General features: G+C 41.8%; 1 protein-coding gene across 1 annotated transcript in view; it reads left to right on the top strand.

Annotated features, from left to right (window-relative positions):
- Positions 1 to 22,520, top strand: part of GABBR2 (gamma-aminobutyric acid type B receptor subunit 2) — a 291,693-nt gene that overhangs the window by 19,132 nt on the left and 250,041 nt on the right. Inside the window, exon 2 of the mRNA XM_083624623.1 lies at positions 18,020 to 18,157. Coding sequence (XP_083480749.1) covers positions 18,020 to 18,157 — 138 coding nt within the window. The remainder of the gene's footprint in view (positions 1 to 18,019; positions 18,158 to 22,520) is intronic.

Below are 22,520 nucleotides of genomic sequence, written 5' to 3'. Positions count from 1 at the left end.
GGACTGTTTGTTTGGGCTCCTTTACCCTGTCCTCAGCCTTCATTTAGATCCTTTCCCAAGCCTGCTCCCCATCTGTCTAGTCTCAGTTGTCCTGGCCGTATTCCTTCCTAAACCTGCCTGTCTTTCTGCTGACCAGCGCTGTTTCCTGCATTTCATCTTGCCCCTGGCAGTCCATGGTTGTTGTATTCTCTTGTGCTGAGCTGCTACATATGATTATAGGGGACACAACTAAAATATCATGACACCACCACCACACACTTATATAAGGGTTCGCCATGAAATATATGCTTTGCTATCCTCAACATAGTCGTTTCTAGCCTCTTTGGGCACGTGGGCACATTTTGAATTTTGAGGGAGTTCTAAGGGTGCCAGTCGCAAAATGCCTGCCATGAACACAAAGGAGCAAATTCATCTAAGTAGGTGTGCCTGTGCAACAAGTCCAGCTAGTGCAATGAGACTTCTCCCCTCTCTTCCCCTGTGCACTCCTATGCTATGGGGAATCTGGAGAACCCCCAGAACATCACACAGGGGGAGGAGAGGGGAGATCGTCCCATTAGTCAAACTGAAACATTTGCGCAGATGGAAGAATGTGATTCTGATACATGCAAGTAAGAGCCTCTGATATCTTGTTTTGGGTGGAAGTCAGGACAGTGCCTGGGCATTGGCTCCTGGACAACAGGTGACATGCCTAATCCTCTTTGCAAACTTTTCAAATTTTGCATTTACCACTTGGGGAGAGGATTCATTAACTCCCATGGACCTTTATTGTGTAGTAGCATTTGCAACAAAATGAAACGAAACGAAAAAACAAAACAAAACACTTTTAGGGAGTACCTGATCTTAGACAAACCCACCACAGATAGATGCAACCTGGTTGATAGTGAGGGAAAGAGGCACAAACTACTGAGATTCCAAAGACTACTTGAAAATAAGACAGAAGCATGTGATTGTTGAGCGAAAACTCTCTGGTACCTTTGAACAGTGAGCTGAGAGATTTGCTTTCTATCCAGCAATATTTCTTTTGTACAAAACGTGGACTATTTCCCCATCAATTTTGCACTCATTATATGGAGCAGTTTCAAGAACTTTGAAGCATAACTGCTTCCACGGACAAGATGCCTATTTAGAAGACTGTTTAAATAGTATTTAGGGCATTCCTTTGTTATCGGCGTTAACAGTTAATCTTATTTGTGGGGTGGCAGTTGTCGGAGGCATACAGTGGTGCCCCGCAAGACGAATGCCTCGCAAGACGAAAAACCCGCTAGACGAAAGGGTTTTCCGTTTTTCGATGCGCTTCGCAAGACGAATTTCCCTATGGGCTTGCTTCGCAAGACGAAAACATCTTGTAAGTCTTGCGATTTTTTTCGCTCCACCCCCCTTTTTCTAAGCCGCTAAGCCGCTAATAGCCTTTTAGCCGCTAAGCCGCTAAGCCTTTAATAGCCGCTAAACCGCTAATAGTGCTAATCCGCTAAGCCACTAATAGGGTTGCTTCGCAAGACGAAAAAACCGCTAGACGAAGAGACTTGCGGAACGGATTATTTTCGTCTTGCGAGGCACCACTGTATTACTACCTTACTAGAATGTCACAAGAAGCTTTTCAGGTGTCATGTTTATACCAAGCACATTTTTAAAAGGTTAGCATTTTCCAAGGAGCTTGTATGTTCCCCAGTATATATTTGCACAGGCTTAATTGGAACTGTTGTCTAATTTAAAAGGTATGAAGTGTGGGGCATGTAATAAAAATTACGAAAAAATAGGGAGGACAAGGTAAGTAAGCACTAGTTTTACGTAGCAACGTAAGGGTGCAAAACTTGACGTGATGATGAATACACAACTGCCTCTGAAAACAGTTTCTGCACACTCCTCTGTAAAGTATTGAGTTTAGAAAAAAAAAGTGCTTGTAGCTTAATGCCGTTGTGTCCTGTATGTCAGTGCGACTCAAAAGGGGTGGTCCATGGACTGGTGCCAATCCACAATCCACCAGCTAGTGGCCCCCAGTGACTCCACCACAGCTCAGGTTGGGTGGAATTCTTCAGGAACCAAATACAGGATGGATCCCAGGCATGTTGGTGGGGTGGGAAGTTGCTGACCCCCATATCAGATAGCTTGAGAAACACTGCTGTGTGCCTCCGTTCCTGTTCCACATTACTGGCTATTGCTGCCACTGGGCATATTCTGTTACATATTAAGGAGAGGAAAGGACATACACTTTTAATGTGATAAAGGTAAAGGTAAAGGGACCCCTGACCATTAGGTCCAGTCGTGGCCAACTCTGGGGTTTTGGCGCTCATCTCGCTTTACTGGCTGAGGGAGCTGGTGTACAGCTTCTGGGTCATGTGGCCAGCATGACTAAGCTGCTTCTGGTGAACCAGAGCAGTGCACGGAAATGCTGTTTACCTTCCCGCTGTTTCCCTTACCTATTTATCTACTTGCACTTTGATGTGCTTTCGAACTGCTAGGTTGGCAGGAGCAGGGACAGAGCAACGGGAGCTCACCCCGTTGTGGGGATTCGAACCGCCAACCTTCTGATCAGCAAGTCCTAGGCTCTGTGGTTTAACCCACAGCGCCACCCGCGTCCCTTTAATGTGTTAAGCATTCCACGTGTTAAGCATTCCACTTGCATTGGTCCAAAGTCCAATGATTCTACTGTATTGTCAGCTTTACAGTAGTCTGAAACACAGTGGAATCCTATGCATGCCAACTCAGAATTAAGCCCGGTTGAGTATAATGGGCCTTACTCCCAGTAAGAGTGTATAGGATTATGGTCATAATTGCCTTGGCTTCCTGTTAACTTCCAAGGCCAATCCAATACTCTGCTTCTTACGTTAGTGAGCATCTGCTCCTAAGTATTCTGCCTTATCAGCTCATCCTACAGAGGCTTGCTCTCTTTTCCTTTATTTTCTGGTCAGAATGTGATGCAGAGTCTTTACAGTGGCAGCCCCTACCCATTGGATTTCCTTTTCCCGGGGAAGCATGGCTGGCCTTTCTCTGCTGTTTTTCTGTTTTTCTGACAGCCCCCTGCCCCCTCGCCTTATTAAGGAATGCATTGTAGGGCTTGTGCTCTGAGCAGCGATATATCCTCAGCATTTTTTATGGCTAGCTTTCAGGTGTTTTCATTATTTGTTCTTATGTGTATTTAATTGAAAATTGCTTTGTGTGCTTTAATGGAATGGAATAGCAATTAATAAGCTTTATAAATAGTTAATTAGCTGGATAGTGCTGCCAGTTGTGTTTTGCTCATTTATTAACATGTGACAAAATTGTGATGTCTGCTTGCTTTTTACCTTACCTTCTTTCCCTACTGAACTGAGCCCTGTGTTTGGGCTGTGCTACTTGAGGATGAAGGTGAGGATTTATCTGATTGAATTCTTCTATACATAAAAGGGATTCCCTGCACATAGAAAACTACCATGTCAGGAAGAAGCCTAGCTTATTTTTATGTATAAAAAGGTAAAGGGACACCTGACCGTTAAGTCCAGTCATGGACAACTCTGGGGTTGCGGCGCTCATCTTGCTCTATAGGCCAAGGGAGCTGGCGTTTGTCTACAGACAGCTTCCGGGTCATGTGGCGAACCAGTGCAGTGCACGTAAACGCCGTTTACGTTCCCACCGGAGTGGTACCTATTTATCTACTTGCACTTTGACGTGCTTTCGAATGTATACAGATACATTATAACCTGCACATAGAAAACTAGACTGGGCTCTTCCCCCCCCCCCAACATGCTAATTTTCTATTCTTTTCTATCAAGGAGCATTCCATTCTGTGAGCCCCCACCTGCAATATGAAATGCTGCCAGTCAGCCATTGGTTGCACCACCTCATTAAAAACTAGGCTTTGGTTTCTTCAAGGCCACTGACTATGTTTTATAAGTTGATGCTTGCACTGCAGAGTAGCAAGGACACTTTTTTTTTTAATGGCCCTGCTTCTTTGTTTTTAAGAATAGCCTGCATTGACACAGGCAGAAATTAAGCAAGAGGAAGTAGCTCTTCATAGCACCTCATTTGGTAGGAGAATTCCATCTATTTATGTGTGCCATGCTGCTAATAGCACAGGAGCAGGGCTATTTAAGGAGTTGGCAAGCCTTGGGAGCCGAGTTCCACCCCATATTTATCTTAGCCCATGGAAAGCTGCAGTTGTGTATGCTAGAGGGTCTTACGATGGTTCTCAAAATGCCAAGACCGGCCTTGTCCTGGATGACACCTGCTTCTTTTTACACTGCTGGTACTGCTGATTACCCGTGGCCCTTAGTGGCAAGCGTGTGTGTACCAACTCTCAGTTCCACAGTTAAGGGTATTTTGCTCATGCTTTATGTTCCCCAGACTTGATTTGTTTCCACTGATCTACAGCTGCTTTTACTAGATGATCACTGAGGAAGTGTGTGTGTGTTTTGGCTGTGTGTGCTTTCCATTCTTTGCAGTGAAATGCATGCGAACCCCAAATCCACAGCTGCTGTTGCCTACAGACCTCCAGTCACATGCCCTTACCTCATTGCTCTGAGTTGGCAATCCAAGCCAGGAGATACCCCTCTGAGATGTCAGAATCGGCCTTCAGCTCCTCATTCTCATAGTATACGCCCTGCACTAGCTGCATCAGGGCACAGAATCAGGTGTGTGTGTGTGTGTGTGTGTGTGTGTGTGTGTGTGTGTTTCTTTTGTTCACACTGCTTTTTTAAAATTAAGAAAACTCTTTTATTTCATCTTTTTCATCTACGTAGAGTGTGAAAGGCATAAAACTTAATCAGAATTGTTGAGGAAATAGCAAGCATCTTTGGTCTTAGCAATCAGTTATCAAATTAAATTGAGAATAAAGCAATTAGAAGCTTATTCAAATAGGTCATGGGGCAAATCAGTTTAAAGCCCGACTTTTCAGTGCAACGTTTTTCTGTTTTTCTGAACTGTGCATAAAAAGTAACTTGCCAGCTGGGTCTCCCCCCCCCCACTTCATCATTATTTGCATCACAAAATATATTTACAGTTAGGTTAGTACATTCTGACATTAAGTTCCCACTGTAAGTATGACAGAGGATTATTAGCTTAATGTGTTCTTGCCTGAACTGAGGAAGGAACAGAGTTGCAACGATAAAGTATCATTCATGGAGCAACCACATTTTGTGTGTGTGTGTGTGTGTGTGTGTGTGTGTGAAATAAATGTGTATATTCCTGCTAATTGTCAAAGGCCCATTTAAAGTTAGTTCAACACTGTGAAACAGGGAACTGTGTTTTCATGTGGTCGTCTTTCCAGTGTCAGAGTGCTGCCCAAATATTGTTTTCGGAGGCATGTTTTCCTCGAATCAAAACAGGACGCACCATTCTTGTACCCGAAAAGTTCTTTCAGAGTGTGAAAAAGTAAGGATTGCTACCCACTGTCAAAGAAGCCTGCCTACTACTCCCTGTGTGTCCGCGCAATTTACTCTTTTGAACAAACCTACTGAATGGGATGCTGGAAGGACCATTGTATACCAGCAGTAAAGCAGGAGAGATTGAGCCTGCAGTCCTATGCACACTTGCCTGAAATTAAGCTCCATGCAACTCAATGGGGCTTGCTTCTGATTAGGCATGCATAGGATCGCACAGTAAATAGTCCAGTCACACAGTGGAAAGATATAGCATAATTAAGTAACTGAAAGAAGGCAAGTAAGTTAGTTCCACAGAGGTGCGCCAGGAAGCCTTTTCTATTGATGAATACCATGGGCTCATAAAAGCTCCCTTTTATTTATTTTATTGACTTCTGGTGGTACCTTGGTTTACGAACAGCCCTGTTAATGAACTATTCAGTTTACAAACTCTACAAAACTGGAAGTAGTGTTCTGATTTGGGAACTTTACCTCGGTCTACAAATGGAAGCCAAATGGTGGAAGGGTACTGGCAGCAGGAGGACTCATTGGGGAAAGAGTGCCTTGGTTTAAGAACAGATTTGGTTTAACAATGGACTTCAGGAACAGATTAAGTTCGTAAACCGAGGTACCACTGTACATGATAAACTTCTAGCAGGTAACTTAACCAACTTGCTATTGTTATAATATAGTACGTGGACCCAGTGCATAACCCTGCTACATTAACCCCACTTACCTGGGAGTAAGCATCATTGTATTCAATAGGGCCTACGTATCAGTAGACCTGAGTATGATCTGGTAAGACCCATTTAGTTCAATTGGGCTTTCTCCCAGTTAAGTGTGATTAGGCCTCAAGTCTTGAGGATAAACAGTCAAATCGGGTTGGTTGGCCATCTGTCAGGGTTTCTTCAGCTGTGATTCTTGCACTGTGTAGAGGGTTGGACTAGATGACACTTGGTGTCCCTTCCAACTGGGACCATCACATTTTACTGCTTTTTATCAAATGCTGGCCAGATTTGAATGTAATGAGTGATCTCAATGGGAAGTACTTCCAAGTAAACACTAAAAAAGATTTCATTATTTCCCAAGCCTCTTCTAATGTCTCGTCTGTAAATGCAAAATAAGGTCCCAGAACTTGTGTTTTGCAATTCTGTTAATGCAAAAGTATGCAAATAATCAAAGCAGGAAAAACACTTTGACAGAAATGGCTTAATGTAGTTATGTTGGAATCACTTTGTGTAATTATGTTAACATTATATGATTTTTCTACTGTTCCCTCCCAAAAGATTAGACTAAATTGAAGGTATAGTTATGAAATCAAGTTGATGAAAAAACAGACCATCTCCTGTCTATTACTGACTCCTGTTTGAACTGAAAAGTACGTTGCTTCAAGAAATGAATATCACAGGCAGGGGTGGTTGGATACTATGCTCTGTAGAGCAACCCTCACAGTAAAATTGGAGCTCAAGCAAGAATAAAAAGTCCAAGGCACTCAGGCAGGAAGCTGTTTTTAGCGTACAACCACCCTCTTCCCATATTGGATGTCCCTTTAATAACAATAATAATAGTAATTTTTTTTTATTTATACCCCGCATGGGTTGCCCCAGCCACTCTGGGTGGCTTCCGGCACATATAAAATCACAATAAAACATCAAACATCAATGGCAACAATCTGAACCAATATAAAAAAGTCACAATAACTTTAAAATAAACAACTTATATCAAATAAAGCAATATTCAATAATCCATTGGAATCTAATAGTTAAACAGTAAAATCAAAACATCAGCAAATAATAATTAAACAGTTTGCACTTTTCAACCACAAGAATTACCAGTCTATAATTGATAAAAATAACAACAAACCACAATGCATAAAATACCACAACACATGCAAATCCATATAAAAAGGATCAAACTGAGAAACAAGGACACACAAATATCTATCTATCTATCTATCTATCTATCCACCCACCCACTCCCTGAACTCCTCTGTTCCCAGCTGCTTCTGCTGCTCTTAATGTCTTGGTCTGGGAAAGGCTTTCAGGGCTGGAGGGTGGGGCACGGCAGGTGAAAACAACATTGCCTGATGAAGAACAGAAAGTCTCTCTCTCCCCTCACCTTTGAAAAGGACGACTTCCTGGCAATGGCATCATAGCCAAAGCACCAAAGGCAAGGGTGATCCTTTTCAAAAGCGAGAAGACAGGTAAAATGCTTTCTTTTTCCTCTCTATCTCAGCCTGGAGGTAGGAGAGTCTCCTCCAAGCCCAGCCCATATTTTATCCCCTTCCTGTGTCTTTTGAGATATATATGGCCTCATTCTTTGTTCAGCAGCAACAAGCTTTAAGAACACTTGCTTGAGAGTTTGTTCCATTTAATTTATTGTGCCCTTTAGTACTCCACAGGTTTGTAAAGTAGTGAGATAGAAAAAGGGATTTAATGCATAATATTGTTTCCGTTCAGCATAAAGTAGCCCCAAAACTTATTTCTTAGAGACAAGGCCAAGTAATTGATGAGCATTTGGTATTGATCTCATTAGATGTTGCTTCTCTCTATCAAGATTCCCCATGATCAGCCCATTCTGAGTTGCAGCGATATGTGGGTTTACATGAAAACCCATTTTCACCCACTCATTTGTTTTGTACTGATGTTTCACATAATTTTGAAAAAATGCTTGCTTTAGTAATCAGTTTTAAGAGAGCTGCTATAGACAGCCTCTTTGTTCCTAATTTGGCCAATATGTTATTACTATTTCGGAGGAGCATTTTAAATGTCTATAATTTATTTTATGATGACATTATCCTATGTTTTAATTATAATTGATGATATTTTCTCACCTTTGGGAATATTGAAAACTTACCAATATTTCTCCCTTGAGATTAATCCTGTACATTACCATGTTAAATTTCCTTCTTACTCTGCTTCTGTTTCTATTTTCTATGCCTTCTGGGACAGCATAGTGCTGTGTACATTTAAATCATACATATTAATCAGTTTTTGTTCAGTGTGCTAGTAGGAATACCATTTTACATTCTACAAATCACAATCAAATTCATTTTAAACGGAAGATGCCTGTAAGACAATTTCTATGATTAAAGCTCAGTTCCACTGATCCCTCAGATAACAATGTACAAGACAGACATTTTTCTGAATCTTTATATCAGAGGAGCAAACTGGACCATATCACATTGATATGGTGAGCATTGATCTGTGCCAGTTATACTGTCAGAATGAATTTGCTTTAGGTTAGGGTCCCTAATTCCAAGTCAAGTATTGTATCCAGTGTAAATTAAAAGGTAAAGGGACCCCTGACTGTTAGGTCCAGTCGTGGCCGACTCTGGTGTTGCGGCGCTCATCTCGCTTTATTGGCCGAGGGAGCCGGCGTACAGCTTCCGGGTCATGTGGCCAGCATGACTAAGCCGCTTCTGGTGAACCAGAGCAGCGCACGGAAACGCCGTTTACCTTCCCGCCGGAGCGGTACCTATTTATCTACTTGCACTTTGACGTGCTTTCGAACTGCTAGGTGGGCAGGAGCAGGGACCAAGCAACGGGAGTTCACCCTGTTGCGGGGATTCGAACTACCAACCTTCTGATCGGCAAGTCCTAGGCTCTGTGGTTTAGACCACAGCGCCACTCGTGTCCCCCAGTGTAAATTATTATGTACTATATGCCAGCAGGATGCGTTCCAGGTTGTTCTGTGCCACCTCGATAAGAGTCTGCGATGCCTGAAAAAAAGTGTGCATTTAGATTCCAAACCTAAATGAACTGTTGCTATTTCTAACCATTTTAGATGCGAAGGGGGTAGTACTTTGTTTTGTGTTCAGTTGCTTTCCTCCACATACCACCTCAGCTCCAGCCAGTGGTTCCAACTTTTGGCTTCTCTTAGGCTCCTCAAGTCTAGATGTCCTTTGCCTGGCTCAAACTTCCAGCACAGCTGCTGCTTCTGCCCCCTTTTCAACACACTGGCTGGTTTCTTTTGGTTGTTCCACCCTCTGGCCTTGATTTTGGATTGAGGCTACCCTTTTATTTCCAGTTGGGCTCTCTGCAGATAGTCACTTAAACTTTGGGTGGACTTCTCCATCCTTATCAGACCACTATTCTGGACTAGTGGGATGACGTAGAATGTCTGCTGACATGGCCGATCAAACCCCACTAGTTCTGAATCTCCTGTGTCTGTATATAAATAAAGTACCTTGCTCCCAGCTCTGCTCTTCTTTGGAAATAATGCAATTTGACAGTTAGCCATTCATTCAGCCACCTGCCAGTCTCTTGTTGATATTTTGTATATAAAAGTCAAACGGTTTATATGTGGTTAACTCATTACATTCAATAGTATGAATTCCTTTATACATTCCTTTAAAATGAAATTTACCTAAAAAAATTGAATAACAAAATGAATCTCCCACAGGGAAAAACAAACAGGTCTCTGAAAACACATTACTGAGCATAGAAACAAAAGCAGACATCGTATTAGGGATGCAACTGTAGTGCAACAGTTCTTGGATTATGGTCATATTCTAGGAGATTTTTTGGGGTTGGTTTTTTTTTTTGGATGGATTAAGCATCACAAATTCCAGTCAGTCAAGATGAAAATTACACAAACTGGATCCCAACACATCCTGGCTTTACATACTGAGCAGCATTCATATCTTACAGATTAAATGAAATATGTTGGTTCTTGTGGTTTTCTTCACTGTTCAATATGTGAAGGGAAAAAATATGAGCTTTGTCAGAATTAGAATTCATCTCAGAGTGAGGATTCAAATGAATTGGGGAATTGTTTTTTGGGGGCGTTGGTTGTTGTATTTAGAATGTGCTGTAGGACTATAATGGTGGAGGTTAAAAGCCCCCCTCCCATGGCATTTAAAAAATCGAAAACACACTCACTCACTGAAACATAAATTGGCAACAGTCAATTTTTGTTGTTGTTTAGTTGTTTAGTCGTGTCCAACTCTTCGTGACCCCATGGACCAGAGCACACCAGGCACTCCTGTCTTCCACTGCCTCCCACAGTTTGGTCAAACTCATGCTGGTAGCTTCGAGAACACTGTCCCACCATCTCGTCCTCTGTCGTCCCCTTCTCCTTGTGCCCTCCATCTTTCCCAACATCAGGGTCTTTTCCAGGGAGTCTTCTCTTCTCATGAGGTGGCCAAAGTATTGGAGCCTCAGCTTCAGGATCTGTCCTTCCAGTGAGCACTCAGGGCTGATTTCCTTAAGAATGGATAGGTTTGATCTTCTTGCAGTCCATGGGACTCTCAAGAGTCTCCTCCAGCACCACAATTCAAAAGCATCAATTCTTCAGCAATCAGCCTTCTTTATGGCCCAGCTCTCACTTCCATACATCACTACTGGGAAAACCATAGCTTTAACTATACAGAACTTTGTTGGCAAGGTGATGTCTCTGCTTTGGTGGCAGTGACCCAGTAGTGCTTTATTCAGCTAAGCAGAATCAACAGTCAATTAGTAGCTTCTAAATGGGGACTTTCTCCAAAAGAAAAACTTAGCAAGAAGCAATACATACAAACATTGGTAGAACAGACCAACTATCTTAATAATTGCTGTAACCTATTTGAGAATGTTTAAAACAACAACTTGGGGCCTTTTGTAGGGTACTAAGGCATAATGTGAATTGTACTGAAAATTACTTGCTGCAGGACTATAATGGCCGCTTACCCAGTCTAAGGTTGGGCTGCGGTTGTGGCCCCCTCCCTCACAGAAGAAAGGCCTCTTCATTTTGTGGCCAGTCACTGGGGATTTCCCACAGCCAGCTGCAAAGGTGGGCGGGACAACCTGCCAAGCCAGAGATTCACCATCCACCAATCGGGGGGCTCCCTATTTAGGCCGGCGATGCCTGTGCTTGGGATGGTTGTAAAGTTTTGATGGTTTTTACAGTGGCTTCATTCATTCATGCTTTGATCTCTCCTTGATTATGTTCTCACAGTGTCCACCCGATTGTACAATATTAGCTAAGTTGCAGAGTAGACAAGGTGTTTTGGAGTTGTTGTTGTTGTTGGTTGAGTGTGAAAACATAGATTTTGTAGGGCCACTGGGTTGTGGGTTGGCCGTTTGACCAACCCTGCTTTGAGGACTTAATTAAGAGCCTCTGTTTTGGGCCATCTCCTCCACCAATGATTTGTACATATTAGAACACTTCTATGGCAAAACCCCACAGGCAGACTATATTTGTTCACTTCAGTAGTTTCTTATGTTTATGGTGTCTCTCGTTGACAATTAAATAGTTATTGTCACTAAAATAGGTAACGGAACAAGAAGACACTTATTTGCTTTCAACAATCCTTATCAAGATCCACTATTCACAGAGGCCAAATATTTTCCTTTTGAGGGTTCCCGGCGCTCAGTGATAGCAATCAGTAGTCCCATTATCATTACTGTGAGACTGAAGGTAGAGATTGAAATTTAGAATTAGGTTTGGGGGAAAAAGAAAGTGTTGAGCTGGGAGTTGTAGAAATCCAGGGAAGAACAATATCTAAATGAGAAACAGATATTCCTATTTTTCATTTGAGCAATTAATCTGCAAAGCTAAGAAACGGCACAGATATCAAGGTGCAGAGGCAGACTTTTAAGGCTTGCATTTAACAGTGATTGGCAGCCCTTAGGTATGTCCTCTGTCTTATGTCCTGAAAGTTTATGGGACAGCAAGGGGCCTTGGTGAAATGATAAGAGCTGCGGATTCTTGCTCTTTGTTTTTGAGAAATATGTCCCCACCCCACCCCAATTTGCCTCTGACAGAGAGGCATTGTTTTGTGACTTAAATAATAATGAGGCCATATCTAAGTAAGTATCTTTGCAGGTGAGCCCCATTATATTACAGTCATACCTCGGGTTGAAGTAGCTTCGGGATGAATATTTTCAGGTTGCGCTCTGTGGTGACCCGGAAGTAACGGAGTGTGTTACTTCTGGGTTTCGCCGCTCGTGCATGCGCAGACGCTCAAAATGACATCATGCGCAGAAGCGGTGAAAGCCGGCACGCGCAGTCACATCTTATGTTTACTTCAGGATGCGAATGGGGCTCCGGAACGGATCCCATTCGTATCCAGAGGTACCACTGTATTGGGTTCCACTGCCAACAATTTCTTGCTACAGTCTGAAACAGCACATCGGCAGAACTGTATTCTAAAATGTAATGTGACCTCATGTCCAGGAACTAGGCTGCTTCTGGAGTGGACATAGCTAGGAATGTTGTATTGGAAGAAGGAAGAGTAGTTCCTGTCCTGTTTTGGAGTAAATGAATTGTCATATGGCCAGTGCAGATTTAACATGGTTCATCTTAAAACCACAGGTAAAGGGACTGGGAACAAGCATGGTGAACTCAACGATTTTCCCAGTTTGTCTCCTGTCTTTCATGTATCATCCCCTCCCTCCAGCCGCAGGTTTATGTTAGCTTTGACATCAAGCTTGGTAAATGCTAACCAGGGTTACTTTGAAAGTAAGACTTGATGCTGGTTAAAACATAGTTAAGAGTGAAGTCTACATAGTACTAACCAAGGGTTGACACAGCCCTCTTAATCCTAGTTAAGCATAGTTAAGAATGAACACTACACAGCACTAATTTTACTGTTGACACAATCCTCTTAAACGCGGCTAAGGCTGGCGGCACAATTTCTTTAGGATGGGGCAGGTGAATGGAGCTTGCAATCCTCCCTAGTATTTCTGATTCCTTAACCATGGTTAAGGAATTATTTCTATTGCATCTGCACCAGTCTATTAAAGTATGAGGAGTTGAGTGAGTTGTTTCCCCCCACTTTAGTTGTCTTGGGGAGAAATACTGCTGTGCTGATGTAGAGACCACCCCTAAGGTGTTGGTAAAGATAGTTGAAGCACTGGCTTAATTAAGAATGGTAAGATGCAAATATGTGTTAATTTACTTCAAACACTTTCACAAGAGATACAGGGAAAACACTTTTCCCTTGCCAATGTGTCTGCTTTGAACTTGTTAATATGGTTGTCACAGTATCTAATGTGGGAAATAGCACTGTTTTAAATTCAAAGAGAAGTCCCTACTTATTTGCCTATTTAATCTGAATAATCTGACATATTCACGTTGTCCTCTTTTCTGTGAATGGATATGGCTTAAGCAAGAGCATTAGTGTAATTGCTGAATATGAAACATCTGATCTCCCTGGCCAGCTGGCCTCTCCTGAGGTAAATGGTCTGTGGGGGGTGGGGGTGGGGAGAGAGACAGAGACAAATCTGAACATATTATTTTGTGAATCACAACAATGTGGTTCCTTTTGACATTGCAGGTTGTAATTAGGCTGGCCTGAAAAAGAGGACAGGGTTCCTGCGCATTTAATAGTTGTACAGAAGAGAGAATTTCAGCAGTTATAGCTTGACATGCTAGCTGCACTTTCTGAAATCCCCTCATCTGCACAGATGTTAAAGGCGCAAGAATCCTGTCCTCTTGCACCAGGACAACCTAAAACTAATGGAGATTGGACTACTAAAGTGAGATGACTGATTTAATTAAGCACATTAAATTAATTTTTTTGTTACTTATTCACTATGTTACCAAATAATATAGAGTGGTAAGGAATATTTTGGATGAGCTGGAGGATGATGTTTGGTTTATTTGATACTTGTTTTGGGCTCTGGTTAAGGAGAGAGTCACCTCTTTAACCTTCCACGATCTGTGTGCCTGTGGTGGGTGAAAAGTGAGCAGAACACTAAGTGTGTCTCTCACATTTGTAAAGTAGATTACATTCCAGCCGTGCTAAAGCCAGCTGTTTCTTCTACACCACCTGTTCTCCATCCTCCATATTTGTTGTTGTTGTTTAGTCGTGTCCGACTCTTCGTGACCCCATGGACCAGAGCATGCCAGGCACTCCTGTCTTCCACTGCCTCCCACAGTTTGGTCAAACTCATGCTGGTAGCTTCGAGAACACTGTCCAACCATCTTGTCCTCTGCTGGCCCCTTCTCCTTGTGCCCTCAAGCTTTCCCAACATCAGGGTCATTTCCAGGGAATCCTCCATATTAAGTAGCCGTATTAAGAAAACCACCCCACTATTGTGCTGTAGAGACTGCCATAGTATATCTGCGTGTGGTGGATGTCTTGTGCATATAAAGCCCTTGTGTCAGAGGATATTTACAGGAATAAGCTATATTACTGGTCAACATGTGGAATGTACCCCAAGTTTGGATTTTTAAAGAAGGAAAATTTCTACCTTTGTTATAAAGAATTGATTGCTTTTATTTTAGTAGCAGCACGCCTACCAATGGCACAGAATCTCGGAAGGGGTTGGAACATGTGTGGTCCATCGCTGTATCAGAAAATTAACAAAGAGATTGCATGCATTGAATAATACAAACGCTGTAGATTATTTTGTTGAAATAGAGCATCCTTTTATAAAATACTGATAACCCTGAAGAATGGCAACCACCTGATTTGATTATTTTCTTTATTTCTGCTTTACAAAATCTTATTAATTTCCATTACATTCCGGTCATCATAATAATCCCTTATACAACAACTGCTATATTAATATCTTTTGTTTGTGTTGACACATTAAAACCACAAGTGAGGAACTCGAGCTATATCCTTGTTCCTGTGTGTGGCAATTAATTATGTCGGTGGTGTTTTTTCCCCGTCCTTGTAAGATGTTATGTTTTCATTTCCCCCGGTTATTGCTGTTAATCTGTCATTCCTTGGGCAGAGCTGATATCCCATTTAGTTTTGAACTTTGGCAAACTTGAACAGACCGACCCTTCCTGGAGTGGGGAGGTGTAAGTTGGGATTTTGTTTTTGTATCCTTTTTCCTTTTTTTGTGTAATTGTTGTTATATATCGGAAATAAAAAAGGAGGGGTTTGGCCTGTGGAGAGGCATGGCCTAGGGTAGGGGTCAGCAACCGTTTTCAGTCATGGGCCAGTCCACTGACCCTCAGACCATGTGGTGGGCCGGACTATATTTTTTGGGGGGAAAATGAACGAATTCCTATGCCCCACAAATAACCCAGAGATGCATTTTAAATAAAAGGACACATTCTACTCATGTAAAAAGACACTGATTCCTGGACCGTCCGTGAGCCGGACTGAGAAGGCGATTGGGCCGCATCCGGCCCCTGGGCCTTAGGTTGCCTACCCCTGGCCTAGGGAGACTCCCAAAGTCTGGATGGAGAGGCCTGGATTATGCTGCTAATATGGTGAAGCAGAATGCAGACTTTGGATACAGAGTCATTCCTCAGCATTTACCGTTGAAAGGGTTGCAGGTAACCAAGCTTTGGACAACCTCCACATGCGAGACATCCAAAGAGCTGCACCCAGAGCTGACAATATTGGATATGTAATGGGGCATAGATCCTTCATATATTGAATATTCATAAGAGCGTATGTCTCAATTTATTACATATATATCCTATCCTTTCACCCAGGACCAAATGCAGGGGTCGCCAACATGGTGCCTGTGGACATCATGGTGCCCTGGAGATCTTTCCCTGGTGATCAGGGTGGTGACCATAACATAGTGCCGGTCAAAAGCTAAACTAAAACTAAATTGTCAGAAAACATTTAAGCATGCAGCTGAAAGCATGGAACAGTTTAGTGCACTGTTTCAGTAACATACTGTGATAAGTGGAGCTTTCTTTCATGGAAGTGTATACAGAATTGCAAATTCTGCAACAAGTTTTGGAAACTGTATGGAAACACTTGTTTACAAACTTCTTCACATACACTTTGAAAATGTAATACAGTCATACCTCTTGTTATGTTCGGTTCAGGTTATGTCTTTTCAGGTTGCGTCCTGCAGCGACAGGTTACTTCCTGGTTTTGCCACTCGCGCAAATGCGCAGATGCTTAGGATGACATCATGCGCGTGCGCAGAAGCTGCAAATCGCGGCACACGCAGACGCGGGTTGCGTTCTGCTCATGATGCGAGCGGGGCTCCGGAATGGATCCTGTTTGCAACCAGAGGTACCACTGTACAGTGGTATCTTGGTTTGCATACTTCTTGGTTTGCATACATTTTGGATTACAAACACGTCAAACCCGGAATTGCGTGTCCCATGTCTGCAACCTTTTTTGGGATTACAACCCATTTTTTTTGGATTACGAACAATTTTTTTTGGGAGGCCCCATTGGCGAAAGCATGCCTTGGGTTACAACCTGTTTTGGTTTACAAACAGACCTCTGGAACAGTTTATGGTTGTAAACCAAGGTACCCCTGTTTTGCATCCCCTTGTGTTTATGCAACATTGAGCTACATGGATGCGAGCATTGCTACGACTACAACTGTTTTAGGTTGTGTATATTTAATTTTTCATTCCACGTGGGGCTATTCCACACATTACAGATTTATTGCTGAGCTGACACACAAAAGAGAGCTGCAGCTAGTCTTAGCTCTCTGATGTATGTGCATGAATGAGTTGCATTGTTTTCCAGCACTTGTTGATCATCTTTATGTTTTAAGTGTGTGCTTAAATCTCTGGAATATGATTCAGGAGAAGCAATGTGTGAAGAAACTCATATATTGGTAGCACAGAACACGAAGTAGTGGCTCTTGCAGTCATTAAAGCATGGTTGGATAATCCTTCTGCATTAAGTGCATTTTTCAATGAGTGGCTGCACCAGATCTGTCAGCTTCTGACACTGTCAGGTGGATATAAATTGTCCTGAGCTCATATCAGAACCAGAATAATGGTGCTTAACTTTGTCAATGCTGAAATTAGTGCAGTCTGCACTGTAAAGGAGTACAGTCTTTTTGGAATCCTATTTGCACCTGGCCTAAAGAAAGTTTTCTGTATTCTGTTAAAATGATGACATTTTAAATTTTCAGCGAGCTACCTGCAGCTTCCTAACTTCAAGATCTTTTGCCTGAGATGTAGCTCAGCTGTAACGTTTGGGTTAAGGGTTTTGAGGGCAGAGGGTTGCGCTTTTCTTCTCCTTGTTTGGGCTATGGACGAAGGTAAAGTCTGTGCAGGAAGGAGTTGTGGCCATATTGGTGATGGCTCCCGTGTCTCTGTCCACTTGCAGTTTGGTCATTCTTCTCCGTTGATAGTGAGATGATGCCCCAAAGGCGCCTGGGGCATTATTTTGCATTTTATGCCCAAACACCTCACCCAGCTACAGATATGACATAAGAACTGTTACAGCAAAAGTCTGAAGAGAGTGTCCTTCAGCCTGAAGCAGCATTGAAATGCTATGGAAACCAGCAGTGGAGGAAAACTTGGGGGTGTGGGTGTGGTTTATTTTGATGGATTCTGGTTACACAATTAAATTGATCGTATAGAACTTGGCTTTTTACGTGCCTATTCTCTGCCTGTTCCTTTGTTTAATTTATTTACTCATCAAATTCCTATGACACCCTTAATCCGAGGATCGCAGGGTAGTTTACAATATAAAAATACAAAAATGCATAACTAGTAACAAAAAAATGCGAAACTAGTAACAAATAAAAACAGTACCCCCCAAGGTATGATGTGGTAGTGAAATGGGCAGTGTTGACCTTTAGTCGTGAAGTTGAGATTTCAGTTTTAGTACGTGGAAGGGCAAGCTACAGCCATTTGCATCAGTAGCTTTCAAAGTGACCAATAGGAACACTTTAAAGTTTGTTGTTTGTTGAGTATTGTGCTGCATCTTTGTGGTTTGTTATGCTAAATACTTAACTTTGATCAAATATTAATGTTGCCAATACTAAATTGCATTTAGTGATCAAGCTATTTTTGTTTCCCCCCTTCAGTGTGACAATGCAAAGGGACTTAAAGCCTTCTACGATGCAATAAAATATGGACCTACACACCTAATGGTTTTTGGTGGAGTATGTACAACCGTAACATCCATCATTGCTGAATCCCTAATAGGATGGAATTTGGTACAGGTAAGAACAACACCTTATAGATATATTGATTGATACCTTTGAAATGTTAGGATGTTCTTTGGAAAACCATGTAGATATTTTTTATTATTAATAGTTCTGCACTGGGTTGAGCAGTCTTTAGGCTTGTATGAGCTGCTTTTCACGAGAACCTAAAGGTCTACTGACAGGAATCAGTGACTGGGATGGAGTCAGAATCTAAATGGTAGCTCAAGGGACCAGTTGCCTACAGGTTACTATGAACCATATACTGAAATGGCCTGCATCTAAAAGTACGAATGTACATCTATTACAGATCAAGAATTCTAGCATCAACCTCCCAAACTGGTCAGCAGAGAGGGACGAAAGCAACTAATGTGTCTTATAGGTAAAGGTAAAGGGACCTCTGACTGTTAAGTCCAGTCACGGACGACTCTGGGGTTGTGGTGTTCATCTCGCTTTACTGGCCGAGGGAGCCAGCATTTGTCCTCAGACAGCTTCCGGGTCATGTGGCCAGCATGACTAAGCCGCTTCTGGCGAACCAGTGCAGCGCACAGAAACGCCATTTATCTTCCCGCCGGAGCGGTACCTATTTATCTGCTTGCACTTTGACATGCTTTTGAACTGCTAGGTTGGCAGGAGCAGGGACCGAACAACAGGAGCTCACCCTGTTGCGGGGATTTGAACCGCCGACCTTCTGATCGGCAAGCCCTAGGCTGTGTGGTTTAGACCACAACACCACCCGCTTCCCATAGGTAGTGGGCACTAAAGCAGAGAGATAAGCACAATGGCAGCAATTTAATATAAGGCATTTTTTGTATATTTCACTGGGCAAGTGAATATGCATAGGCTTGGTTATCACATCACGTCAGTAAGAAAACCAGACGAACGACCTGATCCTATGCATGCTTGCTCACAAGAGAGGTCTACTGACTTCAAAGGGACCTACTCCAATTGTGCACATAATGGAACCGTAGAAGTTAAAAGTAGGGTGGGGGAACGAAGGACTTTTACAGTGGGGCTTCTACTAAAAGTTCAGTAATGCAAAATGCCTATCAAACTATGGGACTCGCTTAGTTGCTGACTCAAAAGGCAAGGAAATAATAATTAAGGCACCTTCACAACAGGTAAGCCATCAGTTTTCAGCTCGTAGCCCAAGGCACCCTGGACTATTTTAATAAATTCTGAAAAGGGGACTTCTTTGTGTGTATGTTTTAAAACCCACGACATGAAGTCTACGCCATAATGTTGCCTATCACTCCCCAGTGGCAGAGTGTAAGGAAACGCCACATGCTGCGTGCCACCAAGGGGTGTGGGGTGCGGAGGGAGCCCCCTGCGGCTCGCTTTGCAAGAAGGGACAGGGGATGCACTCAGGCGCCACAGTCCAGGAGAGTGGGCAGCAGCCTTGCCACCCACCCTCCTCTCTCTTTCTCTGACGGAGCTGCAGGGCTGGGCATGAAGAAGCAGAATTTTTTTATTTATTTTTTGGAAATCTCAGTATTTCCAAATTTTTTGGAATCTCAGTAACTACAATCCCTAGAAGAAAAGCTAGTTTTTTTATTAACAGTTATCTTAAACATTTTCTTCAATTCGTTAGAGATCATCTCCCAGAAAACCTTTACTCTCTTACAAGACCACCACATATGGTAAAAAATAACTTCTTTTTCTTTATATTGCCATCATGTGTTTGATTTTGATTTATACATTTTTGCCAATCTGCTAGGAGTTAAATACCATCTACACATCATTATCATCTGTTATTTGATTATTGATGTAAACTTCCAAAATGTATTCTGGATAGTTAAGTTTTTACCTCTATTTTCAGTATATTTTATTTCATTCTATTGCTATGGCTAGTGGCTTAAGCAAATAAAGATTCTACATCATTATCATGTAGTTTTCTTTTAGTGTAAACTTCAGATCTACATTCCATAACTTCTCCCATGTAGCCATATCAATATTATGACATATATCTCTAGCCCAGTGAATCATGACCAATTTCACCTGCTCGTCTTTTGTCTCCTATTCTAATAATAGTTTGTACATTTTGGAATTTTTTTAATCATTATTCCTTAGTAACTCTCTTTCAGTTTGCGAGGTTTGATTAAAAAAACAAATCCTTTTATCCGCCTTGAAAACTTCATTGAGTTGAAAATATTGTAAACAATCAATTACTTGTCAATCTAATTCTTCAAACCTCTTTAATGCTATTTCCCAGTACTTTTCTGTTGATAAATCCCTGTATGTCGCCCAGTCCCCCCACCCCCCACATTCCCATTTTTCATTGATATCGCTTCGAGTGGGGAAAGCCACCATGGTGTATTTCTTTCTAACAAATTTTTGTTTTTCTCCCATACCTTGTACAAATTTCTCTTAATAGTATGATTTGTAAAACTTTTGTGTATCTTAGCTTTTAAAAGTCCTTCTAAAATCAAAACCTGTGTATTATTCAATGTCAACCATTCCTTTAACCAGCAAAGACAGGATGCCTCATAATATAATCTTAAGTCTGGCAGGGAGAAGCCACCTCTTTCCTTCAAATCCACTAGTAATTTATATTTTATTCCTGGTTTCTTTCCCTGCCAGATAAATCTCATAATATCTCTTTGCCATTCCTTGAAGCATCCTGTGTTGCCGATCATTGGACTTCTTTGAAATAAAAATAATATTTTTGGTAGCACATTCATCTTTATGGCTGATATTCTTCCCAAATTCATCCTTCCCCAACTTGGAAGTGTTGGAAGTGTTTCTCTGAATCTCTTTCCATACTTTTTCATTATTGTCCTTAAAAGCATTAGTATGCTTGGGCATTATCCACACTCCTAAATATTTGACCTTTGTCTAATTGTGTGGTCTTTTCCTATCCTGAGGAAAGATTTGGAGCTCAGAAGGGCATATTTTAAAGGTCTAACAGCCTATATTTCCATGCTTTCCTTTGCTGAATATTTTGTGATTTTAAATCTCTGCTGGGAGGTTCTCTCACCAAAGAGTATTTGCCCCTACTTGGATCTTAACCATTTTTAATAATAATTTTATTATTTGTACCCTGCCCACCTGATTGGGTTGCCCCAGCTACTCTGGGCAGCTTCCAGCATATAAAAATATATAATAAGAAACATTTTTTAAAAATCCTTATACAGGGTTGCCAATAATAATAATTCCATGGCATCCAGGGAATTTTCCTTTCTATACACAGTACCTATTTTTTCCTTGAACCAACAGTTACCTCTGCTATCACTGCCATTTGGCATTGCTAAACAGAAGCCTTCTTATAACTATGGCCAGTTTGTATCTTGTGGGAAATAGAGGTGCATTAAAATGCCCGTGTCCTAGATATTCACAATTCATAGGGTATATGGTACTGTAAGTCTGTGATTCTTGCTGTGGGCTTGCATAAGTAGGCCTTGACTACCTTCAGTTTATTTTAGGGTATCAGTATGTAGGGAGCCATAGTTACCGGTACCTTAGCATAGTGCCCTAGAAGTTAAATTATTACCTGGCAAATGTCTGTTACCTGTTAGAAATTATACTGTCAGTCCAACGTTATGAATGACTACAAAAGACATCAGAGCTGGGAGTTCTTAAACCTTTGTGACTGATGCGGCATCAATGAATATATAAATTTGACAGACGATGTGACGTGATGGTGATATTGCCATAGCAATGCAGCCTTAATTGCACAATTATGTATCAAGAACAGACGAAGGACAAATCCTGCATACTCACGAGGCTGCATCTTCTTGAAAACCGATATTGCAGCATACTGGCAGATTTTAGCACGCGATGACGGCATCCAGATACGACAGATACAACATAGTGATCTTGCTGGGGGGCGGGCGGAACCCTGATCGGCAGGAAAAGAGCTAAAAGAAGGCAATGGCGAATGTAACAAAGGATGTTTTTGAAGTGCATTGATAACATGATACTGAAAAGTTGGAGAAAGAGTAGGAAAATCGCTGGTTAAGCTACCTCTAGCATTAAATTGCTGAAATGCATGCAGCTTTGAATTGTGGTCTTTACCTAGTCTCTTCATTTGGAAGTGCTGTACAGTAGTAGGATTGTAGCAATGAGAGCAATGGGTGGTTTTATTTTTATTTTGCAGTGCAGGGACTTAACTCCTCAGGGATATTCCAGGCTGTTCCCTGAATGTTAGATTCTTTTTAAAGGAAGAAGTCTCTCTTCTCTTACTGATGGGCATTCAAGATGAAAATACGCAGACAGTATTCTGCTCAGTTACTTCCAAGAAATAAGTCTGCTCTTGACTTCCAATATTGTGGTGAATGAGCACAAAGGCACTGGGATATCATTCACATTTTTTTGTTAAATAACAGTGCATTTTGAAATTACTTAAAAAGCTAAAATTATTTACTACGTCAAATTAACTTTT

This window comes from Podarcis filfolensis (assembly GCF_964270895.1).
Source record: "Podarcis filfolensis genome assembly, chromosome: 7".
NCBI classification, from domain to species: domain Eukaryota; kingdom Metazoa; phylum Chordata; class Lepidosauria; order Squamata; family Lacertidae; genus Podarcis; species Podarcis filfolensis.
This window is presented reverse-complemented; position numbering and strand designations above follow the sequence as displayed.